The following is a 24,186-nucleotide window of genomic DNA, read 5'->3' on the forward strand; positions in this document are numbered from 1 at the left end:
ACAGAGCCTGCAACAGAGCAGGCTTTCAGGAAATGGTATCTGATTGTTTTTACTTACTTTCAAGCAATGCTGAGTGGCGGCAGCCTCCCAAAGAAACTTTATGTGCTGTTTCAGAAATTTGGTCACAGACCATTAGATTGTAAATGTGAGCAATAATGTCACTGTCATCCTCAGGGACAAGCAGTTTCTGATACATAGTAGGTTCTAAATAAATATTTGAGGGATTATTGAATGATCAGTGATGCAGACTTCTGAGAATCACAGAAAGAAAATGGTTATAAAGGGGCATTCACTTTTCAGAAGAAATAGCATGCACAAAGATTGCCCCACTTTTTTTTAGAGTCGTCTCACCGTTCTTTTAGAAAACAAAACAATGAATAGAACAGTCCCTTTTTTTGAACAGCTTGAAAGATGTGAGGACCAGAGATTTTTAAATTGCTAAGTCACAAGACAAATTCATGTTTTACCAAAATAACGAGATGTTCTGCCCACCTGTGTTATCTCAGATGGGCTCATGCTGCACAGGCACCTCAGGGACAGCAGAAGGGGACTTAAGAATTAGTTTAAGGGGGCGCCTGGGTGGCTCGGTCGTTAAGCGTCTGCCTTCGGCTCAGGTCATGGTCCCAGAGTCCTGGGATCAAGCCCCACATCGGGTTCCCTGCTCTGCGGGGAGTCTGCTTCTCCCTCTGCCTGCCGCTTCCCCTTGCTTGTGTTTCCTGTCTTGCTGTCTCTCTGTCAAATAAATAAATAAAATCTTTAAAAAAAAAAAAAAAAGAATTAGTTCAGGATTTGAGTTTATAAAATTATGGGTTATGATTTTACGATCTTCCATAGCAGTATTGATCACTTTCTGTGTGCTAGGCATCACACTAAGTAATTTTTATACGTTCTCATTGCAAATTAAATCGTGAGATCAGAAATTTTTATCTCTATTTCGTAAGAGGGATTTCATGTGCACTGAACTCTTCAAGGTCTCCTAATATATGGTGAGGCTGATGGATTCCATTCCTTAAAAAAAAAAAAAATGCTTTACCTAGCTGTAATTCACATATCACAGTTTAGCCATTCAAAGTGTGTAAGTTATTTATTCTTGAAAGTTATGTACTCATTTGTTTTATCCAATGCTTAGGCCACCCAGGTGCCCCTAAAAAGCTCTATTTTTCTTATTATTTGGAAATAAAAGTTCTTTAGCTCTCAATAATTATTTACTCAGCCAGTAAGTTATAAAATGTATAGATTTGTTAATAACACGTGTCCTTGTTCTTTAGAGGGCTTCAGCAGCAGCCTTGAGTTGGCTTTTAGTTTAGAAAAATCTAGTAGTTGTCAAGTCTAAAGTTAGTGGAATAGCAGGAATTTCCCATCTTGTTTTTAGCCACTGCATATTCCAATAAGCCCAACACAACAAAAGAACCATTAGCTCCACTGAATGTATCTTATTCCAGCTCCCTCCAAGGCAGTTCAGTAGTTAGTTTCACCTCAATGAATACTGACTACAGGAAAGAAAGAAACAAACAAAAAAGATTTTTTCAACCACATTTACTGGCTCACATAAATATTTGAAAACAAATCCGTCTTCCCTTTCTGTATACTTGGCACAATTTATTATAGTTATTAAACAAATTACTGTAAATATCCATAAGGGGGAAATGAATTGTAAAATATGAGACGGAGGTCGATAAATAGCCAAGTTATGTCACCACTGAAAGGACTATTTTTTTCCCTTAAGATTAAGCCACTGATTTGCAAGTTTTACTAAAATAAATTTCATCTATGAAAAAAAGGTTAATTTATAACTTGATCTCAAGTTTTGACAGTTGAATTTTTACATAAAAGCTGCAAAATTTCAACTGAAGAACAAATAAACATTCAGACATAAGTTTATTCCAACTTCAGCAAATAAAGAATGACTGTGTATCCATTTACGTTATTTCTCTGGTCCAGAATATACTTTCCATTTAAAATATTTGTGATCATGCTTCTGTATGTCATGGATAGCTTCTAGTGGGAATTAGTATATAGTCTGTTCTTGATGAAGACAACAATGGACAGATGTTGCCTGATCCCTGGATAATGCTGAATGTGACAAAACCAGCGAGACACATTAAGATATTTCTCCTTTTCTTGAACTGTCAGGTCAACCTAAATAGAGATTAAAAACACACACAACACAGACATTGCATAAGAACAATTATCAATACCATTTGTGTAGAAGATAAAAAACTCAGGGAGAAAAACTCCAGTTCTCAAAAGCCAATACATTTAGATAATGAGTAAAAAGTTTCAGCCACTTAGAAGAGCCATTTGTTTGATGCTTTTATGTTCAGTTCAACACCAGACATGCTTTTTAGGGAAGTCTCAAATTTTCAACAAATGCAAAAATTACATTAACCCAGCATCTGGAGATCCAAATGTTACAGGATTTGTGTCCCCTTAGTGCCCCGGTTCTTGGTCACGCTGCTTCGAAGAATGAAGAGTGGACCAGACGAAGAATGGTGGGCAGCAAAGTTTATTGAGCAAGAGTATAAAGTTCCCAGAGAGGGAGGCGGGCCCGAGTGGGTTGCCCTCAGAGTTTCTAAGTTTAGGGGTTTTTATTGAGCTCTTTTGCGTAACTTTCTTAAGCAATCAGGGTGTGCTGAGTTGTGCCAATCAGAGCTTTGGTCACATATCTGTCTATTAGGTTAATGTCCACGTGTTGATGGTCTTTTTTTTGCTGACATCTGGGGGCTTAGGTCTTACCTGTCCCTTGCCTGTGATACTGACAAATGCTTTTGTGGTTAACTGTCTTATTTTAGGACATTTTGTAGAAGTCATTTCTGCAAAGGCTGCAAAGCAGAATGTCGGTGTGGTCCTAAGCTGCAAAACAGGATGTTAGTGCTGTTTTATCTTAGCTGTTCTGACTCCATACTTTCTTGTTGGGGACCCTGGCTCTGACCATCTAACTCCTAACAGAAAGAGTTTGTTTTTTACTTTTTGGAAAGGAAGATAGGAGAAAGGAAGAGAAGAGCTTCCAAAAGGCTAAGACACTGGTTCTCTCTACAATATTTTTTAGCAAATCTAAAAGCAAGGTTTATTAGGACCTAACATGCTTAACAAGGGAATACCATGTAAACTCGAATATATATATACTTCCTCTCTCTATGTATATTACTTCCTTTCTCTTAAGCTCTGGGGAAAAACTGTACTCAAGAAGATGATGACCCACTTAATTACAAGTGATTATTGCCTAATACAAGAAGGAAGGGCTATTTCCAGTGGAATATGCCTCAGATGAACAGACCTTCTCAATTCGGTTTGCTACAAAGCTGAACTCTCTCTCTAGTGGAGGTAGCAGGCCACACAATTTCCTGTCAAGCTCAAGAATGCCCAGAGATTTGGTTAGAGAAAGACACAATAAAAACAGTTGGTGCCGATCATTTCACTGGGCTCCAATTCCAAAGTAGGTGACTCAGAGACTTTTCTCTGAGACAAATCTTGGACTGGAATGATTAAGAGCTGTCAGGTAAAGAGAGAGCCAGCGGGGCAGTAACTAACAGCTACGACCCATGTTTAAGAGTAGAGTAGGTAGCTCCTTTTCCTCTTCTTAAATCAACATTTATTCAACAGATATTACAAGTCTCTGTAAAACTGACTGGAATATTTACACAAGGGAAAAAAAAAACCCTCCTGTGGTTCACATCCATTAGCAGTCTGCTTGTTGGAAGGCATGTCTAGTGAGACAGATGTCCTGTGGCTGTTTAGAATTTAGCATACACTTGTGTCTACAGGCAAAGACTCTGCTACGTTATTGGGTCAACAACACTGAAGGTCAAATCACTCTAGTATGCAAAATGTATTGCAGAATACAAAATAGTATTAATAAAATTAAAAGGTAGATATGTAGTATTTTCTCAATAAATGTTTAACTGAACTCATATTCCCATTTCATATTTACTATAAGGCAATTTATAAAGAAAAAATTTTTTTTTTTTTTTTTTTAAGATTTCATTTATTTATTTGACAGAGCGAGAGAGCACAAGCAGGGGGAGCAGTAGAAGGAGAGGGAGAAGCAGGCTTCCCGCTGAGCAAGGAGCCCGATGCGGGGCTCGATCCCAGGACCCTGGGACCATGACCTGAGCCGAAGGCAGATGCTTAACCATCTGAGCCACCCAGGCGCCCCTAAAGAAAAATTTATACAATCATCCTGCTTTCCTTTTTACCTTAGACATGAAGATACTATTTTATCAACAATGTATTAACATTGTCTTTGGTGGCCTCAGATGTCCAACTCTGTAGGCTCAGTTTACTTAAATTACTAGCAGTGAAAAAAAAAATTATTAGCAGTGAAAGTCTCCTGCTTCTGCTACATAAAAAAATTTAAGTTTCAGGTTTAGGTCCTTACTTATAAGCTGCTACACAAATTATAAAAATATACTCAACTTGTTTAAGGCGGTGTAAGGTTGCATCTAGTTATCAGAAATACGTTACTGGAACTATTTCACCTACAATATCGTTAATCTATGGCATAGAGATAGAAAATTAACACATTAGTCAAGAAAACTGACCAAGAATGTCTTTTTTTAATATAAAAGTTACTTTTTATTAAAAGAGAATTCATGGCTTCACATATGAAGAGTTATCTTATTCCTAACTATCTGGTCTGTACACAGGAGGCAAATAAACAACCACTACAGAATAAACTGAGTATCAGTTTATTCAAAAGGTAAAACACATTTTGTAAGAGCTGACACTTCATTCTTTTTCTAAATCTTTCCCATATGTGAACTTCACCAGCTCAACCACTAGTAAACACAGCTACAAATCTAACAGGAAATCGGGGGTGAGTTTTCTTCATTCATACACACATACATATGTACATACATACATACATTCGAAATCAACTTCAGCAACCTCTCCCGATAGCTAAAGCGAACAAGTTTTATTCCAACTTGATTTCATGTCAGTTGCTGAAATACAGGATTCAAATCTGACCACCTTCTACAATTTACTTTTCACAACTCTTCCATTGAAAAGTCTCCACTCAGCCACTTGGTGAAATGTTATTTTTCTGAATGAATTAAAACACACTGAGAAGAAAGCATTTCCAAACAATACAGTACTAATGCTTGTTTGATCTATGTGCAAGTTGTTCACTCAGACTCTGAAACACAAAGGGCAGTGTCTGTTTACTATTTACATTTCAGAGGAGTCTTTGCTACTGCAGAAGGCTGGTTAATGCTGCTACTATTATGGCCTATTATTTAAAATGGCAAAACAAGACACAACACACAGCAAAATCGATATTCTCCAACTTAAAAATTGCACATTGAGTCTCTAGTGTAAGGATTATGAATAGACTCAAGGCACAAAGGAACTTATTTTTTATTTTTTGTTTTTTTTGGGGGGTACAAAATAAATTTTTTTAAGGTTTATTTATTTATTTTAGAGAGACAGCAAGTGAGTGGGGGGGAGAGGAAAAAAGACAGACTCTCCAGCAGACTCCCCACTGAGCACGGAGCTGGATGCAGAGCTTGCTCCCACGACCCTAAGATCATGACCTAAGCCGAAAGCAAGAGTCGGATGCTTAACTAACGGAGCCACCCAGGAGCCCTGTTGCAAAATAATTTTTATTCCAAGAGCTTCTAAAGCTTCTTCTAATATTTCCAATTTATTCCAATAATTTTTAACTAGATGACCTACTTCAGAGAATGTAAGTCTGTTCATTTTCCCTCAGAAAATTTTGCCAGAAATACACAAGAACCTTTCCAAAAGGTGCTGGTTACCACTGACCCTCCTTTTAGTTTAAATTTTGGAGCTTGTCCCATGAATCTGAGAAAATTATGACTGATCTCAATTTGTTAGCTCTGCTGTATTTTTGGTAGGCATTTTATTTCTGAATTTACTGTAAATAAACACAAAACAGACCCCTCCCTCCCCCCCCCAAAAAACCTTACAATTTTTTAGAACTTTTTAGATGGGATCCCCTAGGCCCTTTCACGTACAACATTGGTCTTCCAGCATCCCTCTCTAGTCGGCTAGTTTCTTTTCCTTTCTTACAACAGGAGAAACAATGTGACTTTCCAGTCACCACTTCCTGTTTCTTACTGGCCCACATGCCACTGTGTCTACAGCCATGATTCTTGGCTCTTTCTACCTAATCATCCCTTTTTATTTATATTGGCTCTCTATACCTAGTCTGAACCTTCAAAGCCAAAGAGATAATATTCTTAGCTACTAATTTCCCATGGAGACATGTGAGCACCACTTTAAGTGACCCATTCCAGATCGGGGTGAGAGGCTGGTTTGCTACCTTCGGGACATTCTTTATGGCTGGTGCTGCTGGACTGCACTTTAGCTGTTTCTTGTACTTTTCCTTTCTTTCCAAAAGAACGACATACCTCCACTGATGCTCCTAACTTCAAAACAAATGTATTTTAGTTGATAACAATCTCATAGTCAAGCAGCTCATAATGCTACAAAGGATTTCAATAATCTTGAGTAACAGTGTGTTCACAGGGACTGCTATCTACGAGTGAAATCACTTTAAGAAAGCAATGAATCACTGGTATGATAATAAACAGCCACGCTAACTGGCAGTTTCACAAAGGAAGAACAACGTAATATTCCTCAAAGGAATTAAGATAGACCAGATCTTAAAATCAGAGTAACTTAGCCACAACTAAAATTGGGCTCACAATGAAACAAAATACTGTGGGATTATCTGATGACTTGAAGGTTCCCTGACTGCTGTTTTGTACCCTGTGCTGATTACATATTAAGTATTTAATAATGGGAACAAATAAATGAAGGAATGCATGAGGGCAAAAATAAATATACTGCCAAAGCAAAGAAGCACAAGAAACTGTCTGATGAATATGAGCAGGTAGCCAATCTGAGCTTTACATCGATTCTGCCTGAATTTAATACTGAATAATCACCTTTTTCTCATCTGGATATATTTACACCTAACTCAAGAGGGATGATGTCATTTAACACCACTGTGCAATTCTATCACAGTAGAGGTTTGAGTCGGTGAGGAGTTCCTTGAGAGGGTGTTTATTTCTCTGATGTACTTTGCCTGCACATGGACCAGGGTGGGAGAGATGCTTTGGTTATGGACTCATTTCACGAACCCAAAGGGATGGTGAGCTGAATGATTTACATATCATTCTACTCACTTTTGTTTTGAAAAAGATAAGCATAATATCCTTCATCATAATATCCTAGTCACTACATGTAAAGAGGACATACATTCCAAAACAGGAAATATAAATGGGCACATATCATTAAATATTGTTAATGTAACCCGAGTTTTAACATGCTGCATTGAACAGAACACTTCTAACCTGCCTGAAAACCCAACACCCTCCAGGACACCTGGATTCATAATTAAATAACTATGCAGCTTGTGCTATCACTATTTCGCTTTATAGAATTATGACCTTGTTCACTCTGCTGGCCAAGAAATTCCAGACAAGCTCCCTCCTTCTGAGTACTTCCTTTCCCTACCACATGACCTGCATAAGCCAGGAGAGAGAAAAACGTAAATACACACTTGGTTTGCAAGAGTTAGACTTTATTACATGGGAGAAATGCTGTCCTTCTTAATGAGAGTCGATGCCACAAGAAGACAGGCCTTCACTAGCCAAGTGATGGTCCAGACAGGCCTTCATTAGCCTGCTCACAGCAACACACATAGGATTAGAGATGACATTTCTCCTAATATTAAGCTTTAAAATTAAGTAATGCCACATTTAAATGTTTTAAAAATGTCTACAAGGGTGCTGTTGTTGTTAGATATAAATTGTTCTTATGCTCCTCTAGAAAGTAGCCATGCTCTTAACAGTGGACTCGCTCTCAAGTCAAGTTATGGACACCTCCTAGTTGAAAGACTGTAGATTTGTCACCGGGATAAAGATAGGTAGATACCATAACAGCAAACTCTCTTTAGCTAGAGGCTTTTGTATTTTAAAATAAGGTATACCATGCTACGTCACCATTCTACATTCAAAAAGTTACTAAAATATTTTGAATCTAGAATGGAATAGATCAAATTATTTCAGCTCTACTTAAACTGTCTTCACATTCAAATAAGGTTTTAGAGTTAATCACATTGAAGCATAAAACTAAAGATTACACTATAAAGATATACAACCTAAAATAGGAAATACAAAGAGGAAGAGATTGCTAAGCATTGCTGATCTCAATAAGCATCTAGTTGTATGATGCATTGTGCTAAGAGCTGGAAGGGGTACAAAGAGAAATAGGACATGATCCTCCTCAATCCCCTTATTTTGCTTAAAATTGAGTCTTATCTCTTCAAAATACAAGGAGCATTTGTCCTAATTTATTCCTGTTGTACCAATAGTTATTAATAGCCCTCCTTTCACTGTCAAAAGTGTTTTGGATGAGAAAACAGATGGTCATCCTACTCACATGCAAGATTTATATTCAAACTTATCACTAAGCTTTCTAAAACAACACAAATTCCCTTAAATAGCCAAAGGCATCCGAATCCTGCAGATATTTTTCTGACAATTTCATGATTCTACATTTTACTTTGTTCTACTTGCCTCTTTAACTTTTCTATAATATTCTGACCAGAAATTAGCACTTTGCCTTATTCAATTCTTTTCATGTGAAACAGTTTTATCTCTTCGAAGAGATCAACAGTTGAAAATAGGGTTTTATATTTCTTTTATGTCTCTCAAGGACAGTATTATAGACACATATAATGAACTCAGTATGTATAGTTGTAATAATAGAAACTAGTAGGCTGAGCGAAGGATCATACTAGGTGGTTACAGTGATGATGTTATAGAACTCAGCACAATCCTTTAGGGATTTTAGAGAAACAATGCTTAATAAGTCGAGTAAATCCACTGAGGAATTAGAGCTTGAGGGGGGATGAAGAAGAACTGTCATACATTATGGTTTTTTTTTTCGGTCATACATTATGTTATTTGACGGTGTATGAAGGGCGTCCCCATACACTGCGACGCTTGCAGCAGAAGACGCAGTTCGTCTTGGCCCCTCCAAAACCCAGGCTGTGTCTTTGCACAAAGCGCTTGATGTTCCAAGCCCTAGCTTCCTTCTCTATAATAGGAGGATAATACCATCTCCTTCCGAGTTATGAGGTACGAAGAGAAAATATACATAAAACTGAAAAATCTAGAGGAATCCGTTATGTTATTCAATGTTTATGGAGGGGAGTGCAGACTATATGCATGTGGGAGGAATTACGTCAGACGGTAGTGTTACAAATATGAGTTGCTGCAGTCTCTGGCTCAAACAGTTTACGATTTAAAAGAGAGAAATTTTCCAAGAAGAATTACAGTAGAAAGTGAAACAAACTGAAGCTGAGGGAGGCTGTGAGGCACAGAGCGAACAGAGGAAAGGGCTCTTCAGTATGCTTCAGGAGCCTGAGAGGGCTTCACCAGGAGGTCAGTGCTGCAGCTGAGTGACACTTGCTGAAATGTGAACCAGTTTGGGAGGAAAAAAAGGGCTGGGCCCAGGGAGCCAAAGAGAAGAGCAGTACGAGGACCTTGAGCAGAGGGAGCACAGGAGGAGAGACCAGGGAGTATGCTAAGGCTGAGAGAGGGGAGTGCGGGGCGAACAAGGATGATGAGGCTGGCAGGGGAGGCAGGGTCAACATGAAGAAGGGGCTCCCAGCCCAGGCAGTGAGGAACTACTTATTTTGAGAAAGAAAGACACATTTGTGAGAAAAATCGCTCCAGTGGCCATGAAGATGGACGGTATGAGATGAAACTGGTGGCAGGAGGCCATTTCAATAGCCCTGACAGAAGATAATGAATTCTGGAACTAAGGCAATTGTCACCCAGGATCACAGGAAGACACATGTGAGAGGCATCCAAGAGGTGGAAACAAAAGAACCTGATTAATTGGATGCATGAGGCGCGGGATACAGAAAAATCTACGGGTTATTTTTTTCCACAGGGGAAAAGCTGGGTGATCTCAAAGAAGATATCTGACCTCTCTGTGCCTCTCTTACTTTATCTGTAAAATGTGGATGATAATAATAATACCTACCTTACAGGGCTGTTTTAAGGATTAAATGAGTTAACATTTATGAAGCATGGAGAACATAGTGAGTGCCATTTAACTGTAAATAAATTTAAGATGGGATACAACTTAAAAAGACTGACCAGGGGGCACCTGGGTGGCTCGGCTTGGTTGATTGGGCATCTGACTCTTGATTTCACTTCAGGTCTTGATCTCAGTCAGGGTCCTGGGATCGAGCCCCGAGTTGGGCTCCACACTCAGCGGGGAGTCTGCTTGAGGATGCTCTCTCTCCCTCCACCTCTGCCCCTCCCCCAACTCACACTTCTCTCTTGTAAATTCTCTATAAATAAATTTAAAAAAAATAAAGAGACTGACCAGATAAAGGGGAAAATTGCACATATGGGAAAGAAAGGATATAAAATTTGGGACAAGATCCAGAAACAGGGCAGGAGGGTGAGTTCAAGTAAGAGGGCAGTGAAAGGAGACAAGACGGTTAAGGATAAGCATGCAGTGGGCTGGAAGATGAAGGCATTCAAATGAACAGTCTCCAATTTCTAGCTGAGAGAGGGAGGATGACTCCATGATAATGACTAAGATAAAGGGGGAGGGAAAGGATGGGGTTAAGGAAAGTGCTAAAGGTCTGGAAGTATGCCTGGGAGGAATGAAAGAGCTGATCCGTAGGAGAGCCTGGCTGAAAATGGATAGTATAAATTTATAGTGGTACCAATCTGTAGCTTTGGGATTTCTCCAACAGAGCTCAGCTTGGATATGGGATTGAAGGCATTTATGAGAACTGACCAAGAGGTGGGGATTTACAGACAAAGGTGGTGAATGTACAGTGGAGCAAAGAAGCTGCAGATACTAAGAAGAGTATCGGAAGTTACACAAAAGGGGATCTGGTTGGATAGGGAAAAAGTAAATAGGTTTGGAAATGGGAAGGAATCCAACTGCTTCAGACAATGATGGGATTAGTGAGTTAGAGATTACGAGCTAAGGATTAGCGGTTTCACAGAATATGGGGTATGCAATTAAGATGTTAGAAGGAGAGTGGGATGCTGATGACAGGGACCAGGTGATGATGACGATCAAGCTCAAAGGGTGGCAAGAGAAGTAGGTGCGAACAAGAGTAGAAACAACAACAGGAAGCAAAGAGGTCAAGGAACAGGAAGCTACTATATTTGATGGAAATGTGGAAGGAATATGTGCATACGGTACCTTGTATAAAAACAATTCATTTTCATTTGAGAAGGTGAAAATGCAAATTTGATTTAAATTCAAGACAAATAAAAAAATCATTCTGAACATTACAGAGAAAAAAGCTAACAACTATTCAAATACTCACTATAAAGCGATGAAGTCCATAGTACAATAGGATATCTGCTAAGGTAAAGTTATATCCTGTAAGGTAGACTTTATCTTCAAGATATGAATTAAGATCCTAAAAAATAAAAATAAAAAAAATAAAAATTTCATTTAAAAAACAGTAATAATTGGGGTCCCGGGGTGGCTCAGCCAGTTAAGCATCCAGCTCTTGATTTCAGCTCCGGTCATGATCTCAGTGTTGTGAGACTGAGCCCCACATCGGCTTCACGCTCAGCTCAGAGTCTCCTTGGGATTCTCCCTCTTCCTCTGTCCCTCCGCCAACTCATGCACGGGTGTGTGCACTCTATCAAATAAATAACATCTTTGAAAAAAAATAAAAAACAGTAATAATAAAGTTAACTACCATATCATTGGACTTCAAACATTTAGAAGACTATTAAAAAACAAAACAATGACTTTTAATTTGATAAATTTAATCTGACATTAATAGATTCAGATTCATTCAAAGAACAGATCATATTATTAATCACCTCATTTTAAAAATAGGGTAAATGTTATTAGTCTTATTTTATTTTAAAGAAATAAGAAAACATTAAAAAATGCTATTCAGAATGTCATCTATGACCATTTGAAAGACACCAATTTTTTTTGGGGGGGTGGAGATCATTATGTTCATGTTAGATTTAATTTTTCCATTAAAATATAAAAAGCTCTTCAATAATTTCTCTTAAGAGGATTATAATTTATTGGTTTGCTGTATTTTTATATATGTATATTTAAAAATTTTTAATTGTAATACAATCATGTTTCCATCTTAGCCACTTTTAAGTGTGTAATTCAGTAAATATCAGGGATATTCACACTGTTGTTTAATCAGTCTTCAGAACTTTTTCACACTTCAAGACTGAAACTCTATCCTGTTAAACAACACCCCATTTCCCCCTCAACCCGGACCCTGGCAACCACCATTCTTTCCATTTCTATGAACTGACAACTTTAGACACAACACGTAAATGGAAGCATAGGGCATTTGTCTTTTTGTGACTAGCTTATACCTAGCATAACAACCTCAAGGTTCAGCCATGTTGTTAACATGAGTCAGAATTTTCTTCCCTTTTGGGGCTAAATAATATTCCATTGTTTATATATACCACATTCTGTTTTTCTGGTCATCCGCCAATGGGCCCCTCTCGACTATTATCAATAATATTGCTATGGATGTGGGTGTACACATATCTCTTTAAAGCCTACTTTGAATTATTTTGGGTATACATCCATAAGTGGAATTATTGGATATACGGCAATTCTATTTTGATCTTTTGAGGAATCAGCATATTGTTTTTCATAGCAACTGTACCATTTTACATTTTTTTTTTTTTTTAAAGATTTTATTTATTTATTTGACACAGAGAGAGAGAGAGAGCACAAGTAGGCAGAGAGGCAGGCAGAGGGAGAGGGAGAAGCAGGCTCTCCACTGAGCAGGGAGCCCGACGTGGGGCTCGATCCCAGGACTCCGGGATCACGACCTGAGCCGAAGGCAGCCGCTCAACCGACTGAGCCACCCAGGCGCCCCTCATTTTACATTTTTAACTGGCTTCTTAGTTTTTTTGTTGCTGAGTTATAGGAGTTCTTTACATATTTTGGATATTAACTCTTTATCAGTTACATGATTTGCAAGTATTTTTCTCCCATTCCATGGGTTGCCTTTTTACTCTGTTGACTGTGTCCAGTGATGCAAAGAAGTTTAAAATTTTGATGTAGTCCAATTTATCCATTTTTACTTTTGTTGCCTGTGTTTTTGTTGTCATATACAAGAAATCCCTGCAAAATCAAGTAACATTATATTTTTTCCCCTAGGTTTTCTTCTAAGAGTTTTATAGTTTTAGGTTTTACAATGAGGACTTCAATCCATTTTGAGTTAATTTGTATATATTGTGTAAGGTAACATTCCAACTTCAATTTCATTCTTTTATAACTGGAGATCTAGTTTTCCAATACCTGCAGAGACTCCATTTTTTTTTTTTTTAAGATTTATTAATTTATTTGAGAGAGAGAGAGAATGCACGCGTGGGTGTGCGGGGAGGGGCAGAGGGAGAGAATCTTCAAGGAGACACCGTGCTGAGCACGCAGCCCCATGCAGGGCTCCATCTCAACAACTCATGATTCATGACCTGAGCCAAACCAAGAGTCTGACACTTAACCAACTGAGCCACCCCTAAAACTCCAGTTTCAAACACCATTTAAACCCACAGAAAGTTCTTTGCCATTTGTTCTCCAGACCACAATCATCAATTTTCAAAAGGCAATGTTAAATTAAATATATACACAAAAGAGTTCATTTAAAATCTTTAACAACAACAAAATATTAGTAAGCACTGAGCTCCCTAAATGGTGAGTAAGCACTTTTGAAGGAAAAAAAAGAATTAAAGTACATGTTAAAAAATGAAATAAAAATCTTAAGAGATCCTAATCTAAATTAGAAGTAAAGTCTGACAGAACAGCATGAATGAATCAACTACCTCCCTGAGAAAAGAAAAAAACGTAGATAAAAGAAAGATCGTATGAATACTCTGAGTTCCTCTCAAAATTAACATGTAATTTCACAGCACAGGAATTCATGCTGCATTTATTACATTACATTCAAATCAAATGAGACAAAAGATTCATATAACCTTTAGATAAAGGTTTGTAAATCAGTTACATGGATTATTATCAGATATTCTCACAGGCTTCTCTAAGGACTCGTTTTAGAACACTGCTCAGTGGTCAACAGCATATATTCCAGAAAAATTCCTTAAACTGTAGAGAACATTTTGTTTTCTCAAATCACATCCCAAATGCTGGCCCATGGTATTTCTGTAGGTAGTAAATATTTGCTGAACTGAATTTAATGTCTTTGAGTCTGCCCACGTCTTCGTCTAAAGACAGTAATTTTCAAAATGCTATGTAAGCATGCAACTGCTGGGGCACTACAGATGAGGGCATAAAGGAATATGGACAAAAATGAGACAAATGCAGGAAAATCAAAATAAAATTTGGGTACAGAGGGTGAAATAGACTGGTATATAAGGAGCTACCACTTAAATTCTAGAGTGATCTGTGAATGGAGATGGTTTCTCTCCAGTGTCTTCAAATGAAACACCTTGGATAAAGTTTAAGAATAAAATATATATTCAATTTAATTTTAAGAAGCATTTTTTAAAAAGGCCTGAAACAATAATTTAACACTGGTTTGTACAGTGTATATATTCTTAAAATAGAATCCATGTGTAAGTTTTTGTTATAGAGACTCAAGGTTGTCGTCTTTAAAATGTCTTTATAATTAATATTTTTCTGATTGGTGATATAATTCAAATTTTCCCTGCCATATCACAGAATTTCACATATTCAGAATATTCACAGAATTAATATTCAGTGTCCATTTTCTTTGTTTTAAACAAGTCTTTCCCATGGCCAAAGTTATTATCAAATATTTCCTCCTATAGAGTTCTGAGGCTTTTTTCCCTATTAGTATTAACCTGTCTAATAACATTGAAAAAGCAGTATAATAAACAGTTATATATTCTCCATCTAGATTCAACAAATGTTAGTGTTTTGTAATGCCTGCCATTTTGAAATTATGTATTACATTATGAGCCATTTAAACTTAGAATAGTGGTTTTAGCCCGAAATGGAACTTTAAAGAGTAAGAAGTAAAAATAAGTAATACAAAGATAAATAGCAGTATTAAAAAGAATGCATACAAGGAAATTTTTAAAATGATTTAAATCCTGATACACCTCTATGAGGCAATACTAACAGGTTATCAAAAAGATAGTATAAATGAATATTCTGTGGACATGAAAGGTATTCACAACACCCTGTCAGTGAACAAAAACGCAAGTCACAGTGGCCAACAGCTGCCCACTTTTAAAACAAAACACACACATGTCTATACGGAAAGGAAAAGCATGGAAAGAACATGAAGGGAGTTCAATAAATATTTGATGACCAAACATAAGTGCTATTAGCACTTCTCTCTTGGTGGGACTACTAATGCTTGAAATTTTTTTCCTTACTTATATTTCCTAAACTTCTATAATAAATATTTACTGCCTTTAAGATAAAAACAGGCAAAAGCAAAGCAAAACAGAAAACAACACTTTCTCAACATGTATCATATGACCTCACTGATATGAGGAATTCTTAATCTCAGGAAACAAACTGAGGGTTGCTGGAGTGGGGGGTGGGAGGGATGGGGTGACTGGGTGATGGACACTGGGGAGGGTATGTGTTCTGGTAAGCGCTGTGAATTGTGCAGGACTGTTGAATCTCAGATCTGTACCTCTGAAACAAATAATGCAATGTATGTTAAGAAAGAAAAAAAGAAGAAGAAGAATGTAGCAGCAGGGGAAGAATGAAGGGGGGGAAATCGGAGGGGGAGAAGAACCATGAGAGACGATGGACTCTGAAAAACAAACTGAGGGTTCTAGAGGGGAGGGGGGTGGGAGGATGGGTTAGCCTGGTGATGGGTATTGGGGAGGGCACGTTCTGCATGGAGCACTGGGTGTTATGCACAAACAATGAATCATGGAACACTATATCTAAAACTAATGATGTAATGTATGGGGATTAACATAACAATAAAAAATTAAAAAAAAAAAAAAGAAAACAACACTTTCTCATCTATGCTTATATGGCCAAAAATCACACTGCAGTCCATTATACATACATGTGTCTCCCCCACTGGTCTGAGCTCTGTACAGGCAGGGACTGTGTCTACTGGGTCACTGGACCACTGGCCCTTAGAACTGCATCAGGCACATCAGTGCAGGTACAGGTACAGGTAAGGAAACTGGCAGAGCAAGGATGACAACCAAATCACCTGTTCCCTTGTACACTTCAAAAATGGTAATATCGCCAGATTCTCCTGATTGCAATTTCAAATAATATTTACATATCCCAGATACAACATTTTGGTGGAATTACTTCTATGTTCTTAATACCCAATCTCTGAATACAACTTTGAACTTATAAACCCAATTCAGTGAAATCCTGTTCATATCTTCCAGAATGAAGTACTTTATTACTATCCTTTCTTCTGGAAAATTGTAAGAGATAGTTATATTTATATTTTATTTGCCTGAAATCCCACATTCACGTAGAGGAAAGACATGCTTGCTTCCCTCTAGAAAGGCTGCTGAGCATGGCAGAGGCCAGTGGGAGGGGTCAGTATGGATATTAAGCATAAATAGTTGATCAGGATAGACCTATAAAGGAACAAAGCCTGAAATTTATTTTTTATCAGTTCTCTTTATGATATCTATCAAAAATACAGTTTAAACCATTTCCCCAGAATGATCACTGAAAAGCTTTCAGTTCTATGAGACCTTCTTGCACAACTCATACTACCAATTTATATGACACTGGGAATAAAATTAGAAAACAGTAGGGATTCCTGCAGTGATACGTGGTTGCCTAGATGATCTCTAGGTTCCTTTAAATTCTAAGCTACTATAAAAACTTTTTTTGATCTGCTTTATTTTTATGTAAATAAATAACAAAAAGTATCATTTGGAATATTTTTTACTGCTGGTGACTCTGGAGCCATATTCAGCTTATACCTTATACTGATAGATTCTTTTATTCTGATTTTGCTTCTTTGGAAAGAAAATACAGATCTTAAAGCAATAAGTCTCAAGGAAAAAAATGTGAGTTTTTTCAGATCAATCTAACAGTTTTTTTCAGTAGCTCCCGAAGATTCTGATTCCCTTCTTGCCTTCGAGAAAGTACTTTACTGCTGAGTGCAGAAACTAAGTATTAAGACATCCTGTTTAAAAAAAAAAAATCATACAAATAATTGTTGACTGATGAGTGTTAGGAAGAAAAAGCATATAGAACAAGGACCCACATGTGTTAAGGGAAAGGTGGTCAAGAACATTTCTCGTGAAGGGGCATCTGAGCTGAGATCTGAAGGGGGAGTGCAGGCAGAGTCCGTTTCCAGCACAGGTAATAACAGGTAAAAATTACCCTGAGGCAGAAGGAAACAAGAAGGCCAATGGCTTTGGCTAGTGAATCTCAGAGGAGAGAGCTTCCTGCTACTAACAGTTCATGCATTCTAGCCTCTAAAGAGAAGTCACAATACCTTCAACAGAGTGCGGATATCGTCTTTATTGGAGTTTCCATCTACTCGAGTTACTCTGTATTCCAACCACTGCTGAACGATTGCTTTTTCTTCTGCAGTGCTCCCAAGCAAATATTCTTTGTTGGCCTGCTTGACAAGATGAGCTGCTATAGTAGTCAGTCCTGTTAGACTTGGACCATTGTTTGTTTGAAGAACTGGAATCTTAAAAAGAAAAAATAGTTCTTCTGAAAATTTAAAAAACAAATACCAACATGACCTTAAGTTCTAAGGAGTTGCTAAATCCCTCACTGTTTTCTCAAACGCCCTAGGATTCTACTCTAAGATACTAAATTACATTCAAATGAAAATCAGGAAAATAGTAGTTAAGATGTTATTTACAATTTGAGAACAGATGCTTGAAATGACAAAGTAGTAACATTGCAAAAGTCAATGTTTCTACATAATTCATAACTGTGCATATACTAGAAGAAAAAATGGAAATCCTAATAATACTGCATTAGTTTGGATCAAGTTTACCAATACCCTATGTTAGCAAGATGAACATACTTAAATAAACCTGACTTCTGTAACAACAAAAGGATATAATTATAGTAACACTGACTTAATGCTGATGTAGTTAGAACCACCAAATGAGATATGGGTTGGTTTTAGTGATATGTGATCTAATATATCTCGTTAACTAGGTATGGACTGTGACAGTGACTTGGTTGCCATGAATTGCATATCCACCAATTTTTTAGAGTGAAGTCACTGTTGGCCAATATTTCATGTTTAAAAAACATTCCAAAATATAATTGGGGCCACTGATAATAGTCTGGGCTTCAGGTAATCATCTGAAAAATAATCCTGTTTTTGTTTCCCTTATTAGAACAGCAATACTGGGGTGCCTGGGTGGCTCAGTCGGTTAAGCGTCTGCCTTCAGCTCAGGTCATGATCTCAGGGTCCTGGGATGGAGCTCCACATCGGGTTCCCTGCTCAGCCAGGGAGCCTGCTTCTTACTCTCCCTCTGCTGCTCTACCTGCTTGTGCTCTCTCTGTCAAATAAATAAATAAAATCTTAAAAAAAAAAACAAAAAAACAGCAATACCAAGGTTCAGATTATAAGAAATTGACAATTAATTTAAATGTTCTTGATGCACAACCAAGCAAAGCACTATGAGAAATTTAAAAGAAAATGGAAGGTATCATCTGATGAGGAGACTGACCAATTACAAATAATATACAATCTAAATGACCCAAACAAACAAAAGAAGAGTATTTTCGTGGGAAGACAGCTGCTTTTTGCAGTCACTAAATATCTTGTACTTGTAAAGTGATTTACACTTCGCAGGACACTTTCATACTCACATCTAGGTCAACAGGACTCTGAAGTAAACAGACAGATTAACATTTTACAGATACAGATTCAAAGGTTACTTCCTACAAGTGAAAGGAAGTAACGAAGGGTATTCTCTGGTTTTCCACTTCTCATTCACCACTTAGCTCCTTGAATTTTCACTTTTGCCTTCACACTCAAATGAAGCCTCTACCTCTAAGATCACCAATAATATCCTTTTAAAAAATGCACTGAAAGAAAACAATAAGGAACCCTCTGGGGGTGCTGGTTCTACTGTTTTATTCCTTGCTGGTTGGTTCCTTGTGTGGTTACCTACCTGTGTTCACTTTGTGGTAACTCGCTGAGATTTATTTGCTTTTCTGAAGGTATGTTATACTTAAAAAACAAAACAAAATAAAAACAGAAAAAGAACTTGCCATCAATGAGCGTGTGGGGGGAAATGACATTTAATTCTAAAGAGAATTATTTGTAAAAATAAATTATCCATAATCCTACATTGCTAAGTCAAAAACTTCCCAGTTACCTTCTCATTACATCTTCTAAGTTGGTAAGTAATTTCATCATCATCTTACAAACAAAGAACCAAGGTCACTCGCTTTGTCATGGCAGAATCAGGGTTTGGATAAAGTAAGATTGCCTCAAAGTCCCTTCTCTTTCCTTCATACAACCTAAAGTACACAAATCTTATGTAGTTGCAATCGTGGGACACATACTTTTTCCACATTCATTTTAGGATGGCATGGTCTTCTAAGTAATCAACGTCGATGGCTAATAAGTAATATTATAATATGCTGATGTACCATAATTTAACAAACCATTCTCCGAAAGCTGGATCTCTGGATTGTTTTCAATTTTTTTCTTTTATTTCCTTAAATAATCTCTATACCCAACATGGGGCTCGAGCTTATGACCCCGACAGATCAAGAGTCGCATCCCCTGCCAACTGAACCAGCCAGGCGACCCTGGATTGTTTTCAATTACACAGTCTCCCCTTATCTGTGGGGAATATGTTCCAATACCTCTAGTGGATGTCTGAAACCATGGATAGTACCAAACCCTACATATACTATGTTTTTCCTATACATAAATACCTATGATAAAGTTGAAGTTATAAATTAGGCACAGTAGTCCGAGATTAACAGCAAGAACAAATAATAAAGTAGAACAATTATATCAATATACTGTAATAAAAGTTATGTGAATGTGGTCGGTCTCTCTCCAAATATCCTATTCTACTGTACTCACCCTTCTTCTTGTGATGATGCAAGATTTCAAAATGCCCATATAATCAGATGACGTGAGGTGAATGATGTAGGTGTTGTGACATAGTGCTAGGCTACAGCTGACCTTCTGACACTATGCCAGAAGGAGGATCATCTGTTTCTGGATATGGCTAACCATGGGGAACTGAAACGGCAGATATCGAAACTATGGATGGGGAGGAGGTACACAGGCGGGTGACTACTGTATCATTGGTAATGTTGCAGAGAAGGCCTTATTGCTTGATGTGGAGAACAAAGGCAAAAGAAAAAAATTAAATTTCCTTACAACTTACAGCCCAATGACAAGTCCTCGAGACAGGCAGAGTGACATTCCTCTAGGAACTCAATTGCCTCCATCGATGTTAATACTTTGCTAAAGGCAAAAGGCAACCTTAGCTTAACATTAGCCTGACCTCTAGGATCCTGTAAGTCTCCTTTAATGTATAAAAATCCCTTTCGAAACCTCCTTTATCTCTACCCCCAAGATATATGTTAGCACTCATACTCCAAGCATATGGCCCACTGATATATGTCTGAAGGGTCTCATGACTAAGGTTTTACTAGACAGTAATAAATGATCTTTTCCTAACAATAGCTAGCCCCTCAAGGTCCTGGAAACCTTGCTTCCAAATTCCTTAGAGACTTACGCTATCCTTAACCCTCTGCCAACTTGAAAGTATATAATCAGTCACTCCTCACAACCCCAGTGCAGCTCTTTCTGCCCCCAGGTCCTGTCCCTGTGCTTCAATAAAACCACCCTTTTTGCACCAAAGATGCTTCAAGAATTCTTTCTTGACCATTTGCTCCCGAACTCCAATATTTTCACATCATTGCTGGCTTACTGCTATCAGTTGTCTCCCGGCCCCACCCAAAAAAAAAGACCGAATTTTTTCATTTATTCCCATCCCTTGCCCCAAACATATAAATAGAAACTTTCAATAGCTGCCCTCTGCTAAGACCAAAAAAAAAGCTTTAATTAAAGTAAGAAACCACACTATGAACTCCAGAGCCCTCACAACTGCCCTCAAACTATAATTTTGGGCTTACTTTGCACTGTAGCACTTTTCATATTGGTCTACTTCTTGCCCCAAACTTCCCAATCTTTCATAATTTTGGCCTTACACACTTTAAACACCAGGTTTTCTGTGAAGTTTACAAATCCATTCTCACAGTCAAAATTAACTTTCTCGTCCACATTCCTCAACAATGTCTCCTCCGTTTAGCATATATTCTGTCTTGCCTTAAATTAATTGTCAATGACTGTTTCTTATACTAGGTAAGCTTCCTGAAGGCAAGACTCATGTCTTGGCAATGTTCTCTAAAAAAACAGAAACCAAACGAGGAAGCAGTGGGTGAAGGGAAGGAATTAGCATGTGGCCAGAGGAAAAAGCAAAAGCAGGAGGCTTTGTCTCCAGTCAGTGGGCTCATCTTGGACAAGCCCCGAGACCTTTCTATGCTTCAGCTGAACTTAAGTGTAAGAACTACACTAGGACTGCTTTTAACATAAACCAAACAAAAAACAGAAAAGTAAGAACAAAAAATAAACGTCACATGGAAAAAATCTCAAGGAGGCAAAAAAAACGTTATCTATCCAAAGTAGTCTCCCTACAATTATTCTCCTTTCCTAATGCATTCCCCATCGACGTCAACGATATTTACGAAACACAAACGTTCTTCACCGCCCTGAGAAATCGGAGTCCTTATATCTTACCAATTTCATACTGTATTAATCTTCCCCTTCATTCTCTTCACGTCATACACTGAACTTGAACAACTCAGAAAAACCTTCCTTGAATCTTCCAGATTGGACCAAGACCACCTACGTGCTCTCTCAGCCATCTCGGCTTCAATACAGCACTTTTCACTTATTGTAATTAAAATAGCAACAATATTTGCCCACCTTGTTAAAACCAAGCTTCCTAGGGAGGAAGGAGGGTGTCCTTCTCAACCACTGCTGCATTCCCCAGTCCCAGCACAGTGCTACTTGGCACCCCGTTAGTTCTCTGGAGTAGCTGCGTGACGCTGAATGAAAGGTAGTGTTAAAGTAAGTGCTGTCACTGTACGCAAATACGGGGCCTCCAGATTGGTCTAAGGGCTCTTTGAGAGCTCTCCTCGCTTTCCCAGAACAGGATGACAATTTCCCAGGGGAAAAGGTCAGGGCAAGCCCGAACGGGGCAGATTGCCCTCCACCCTCCAGCAGCGAGGGCCGCAGGAGACCGAGAGACGCCAGTCAGCCCGCCCTGCGGCGCAGACACGTGGGGGAGGAGAATAGCCGCATCCTCCGCCTCTGCCGGCTAGCCCATCTTACCCGGGCTCAGCAGGGCCCGCTCCTGTCCACCTCTTCCCCTCCACGCAGCCCCGCTTCTCACCTGGCGCTCGCCCTGAGCGCTGTATTTGTTCCCTTTACTCAGCCCCAGGGATTTCTCCAGCAGCGTCAGCTCTGCGGCCGCCGCCATCTTCCGGCAGGAGCTCCTGGTAGGGGAGGGACTAGGACAGCAAGGATCTCCTGCATTGGCTGGGAGGGAAGGCCCGCTCCCACAAACGTCACCAGCTATTGGCTGAACGCAGGGGGCGGGGAAAACGCGCCTGAGCGCAGGAGGCGAGGCCAAGGTAAGGGGCGGGGCGGAAAGGTGGGTGTAAGACAGGTGGAGAGGTGGTGGCAGACAGCTCTGTGAGTTCTTGGAGCTCCTGAGGGCTTATTGGCATAACGGGCTTTGGTGTTGCAGTAGACGGAGTCAGCCAACTTCTAGACAGCAGGCTGTTGTCCTGGCTGCCAGAGTTAACTGGTTAGCTGATTTGGCATGCTAAGAGATTTTTTATGCATAATTGGAATCGAGATTTACCTTAGCTTGGCTTGGGAATTTGCGAATTTGAACAATCAAATTGAATAGCAAAGAGTTCACAATCTGTTAGGAATTTCTAACGGTGTTATTCATGGGGATTTTAATTGTATTGGAAAAACAAATTTTTCTTCATTCAATCTACAGCTCAATAGTAGCAGTAACATTAAAATTTAAAGATTATTTGTAGAGCACTGTGTATGTTAGATACCATCAAGCAATTCCTGTGCCCCAAGAAAATCAGCCATTAATAGTCTTTTTTTTTTTTTTAAAGATTTTATTTATTTATTTGAGAGAGAGAATGAGATAGAGCATGAGAGGGTCAGAGGGAGAAGCAGACTCCCTGCCGAGCAGGGAGCCCGATGTGGGACTCGATCCCGGGACTCCAGGATCATGACCTGAGCCGAAGGCAGTCACTTAACCAACTGAGCCACCCAGGCGCCCAGCCATTAATAGTCTTAATGATCTTTATTTGCAATACCACAAAGATAAAGTAGTGATGTAATTTATGTAGCTTTTTTCATGTAAATAAGCAATGCATATAACATTTTCCTCCTGAGCTGTTATATGTTTAGGTCTTTAAAGTAGAAAATGGGTAGTGTATGTTGAAGCCTGGACTACTTCCAAAAGATTTCTGGAAAAAATTTTTTTCCACATTGAAAAGTGAATGAACAAAATGTGTATTAGTCTGAGAGAAATGGAAAAGAAGTACTACAAGGTAGCTCATCACTAATTCAGAAATACGGACATTTCATAGGGAAATGCTGTCCCTGTGTGATACCATCCTTTCACCCAAATACTTAATGAGTTAACACTGGCAGCAGAATTAAATGTAAGGAAAAGGAAATTTGGCCAAATCAACATAAACAAAATACAAAGGAAATTCCAGTGTAAGTGGATTGTTGCACATTGATTTTCTATTTTCCATATACAGAGAATTGAATGACTGTTTCACTACTTCTAAAATGGCCAGTCCTCTGAGAAAATTCACCTATCTATTTTCAGTGTTTAGGTTCAGTTTCTGCTTATAATAAAACATTTTTAAAGATTCCACAGTTATGTAATTCCAGTGGATGGTATATTTAAAATAAGGCTTGACCTAAATGACCTGAACTGTGATTTGAGTTCCAGGATAAAAAATAACTGAATGGATATTCCCCCAAATGATAGAAGTGATAATTTGGGGGAGTAAGATTGGATAAATGGGTAGAATATCACCTTTTAATTTATCCAGTTTGAATTATTGCAGATAGATTTTGTAATTAAAAAGAAAATTTGTTTTAATGTAGATAGAAGCTTCTTC

The 24,186-nt window shown here is 38.4% G+C and overlaps 1 protein-coding gene across 6 annotated transcripts; it reads right to left on the reverse strand.

The window, feature by feature from the left end:
* Positions 1-317: 317 nt before the first annotated feature.
* Positions 318-22,559, reverse strand: EEF1E1 (eukaryotic translation elongation factor 1 epsilon 1). Of its 6 annotated transcripts, XM_036120704.2 has the most exons (5): positions 22,413-22,522; positions 21,944-22,065; positions 17,447-17,647; positions 11,342-11,437; positions 1,587-2,139 (listed from the first exon to the last, which is right to left on the reverse strand). In XM_036120704.2, the coding sequence occupies exons 2-5, from the start codon at positions 22,001-22,003 to the stop codon at positions 1,999-2,001; spliced, it is 498 nt and encodes a 165-aa protein (XP_035976597.1). In that variant the 5' UTR covers positions 22,004-22,065; positions 22,413-22,522; the 3' UTR covers positions 1,587-1,998. The 6 variants fall into 6 exon arrangements, with proteins under 6 accessions (XP_077911811.1, XP_035976597.1, XP_035976579.1 ...); XM_078055685.1 differs by lacking the exons at positions 1,587-2,139; positions 21,944-22,065 and adding an exon at positions 318-732 and having other exon boundaries at positions 22,413-22,559; XM_036120686.2 differs by lacking the exon at positions 21,944-22,065 and having other exon boundaries at positions 22,413-22,559.
* Between the last annotated feature and the right edge of the window lie 1,627 nt (positions 22,560-24,186).

Source organism: Halichoerus grypus, chromosome 9 (genome assembly GCF_964656455.1).
Source record: "Halichoerus grypus chromosome 9, mHalGry1.hap1.1, whole genome shotgun sequence".
NCBI lineage: Eukaryota > Metazoa > Chordata > Mammalia > Carnivora > Phocidae > Halichoerus > Halichoerus grypus.

Bases quoted from the DNA above. Each gene is read 5' to 3' on its own strand.
- EEF1E1 (XM_036120686.2), bottom strand. From the start codon at position 22,499: ATGGCGGCGGCCGCAGAGCTGACGCTGCTGGAGAAATCCCTGGGGCTG. The intron at 11,438-17,446 runs GTATTGTGACTT...TTTATTTTTTAG, and splicing joins ATATCCGCACTCTGTTGAAG to GATCTTAATTCATATCTTGA. The intron at 2,140-11,341 runs GTGAGTATTTGA...ATCTCTATTTAG, and splicing joins ATGGACTTCATCGCTTTATA to GTTGACCTGACAGTTCAAGA.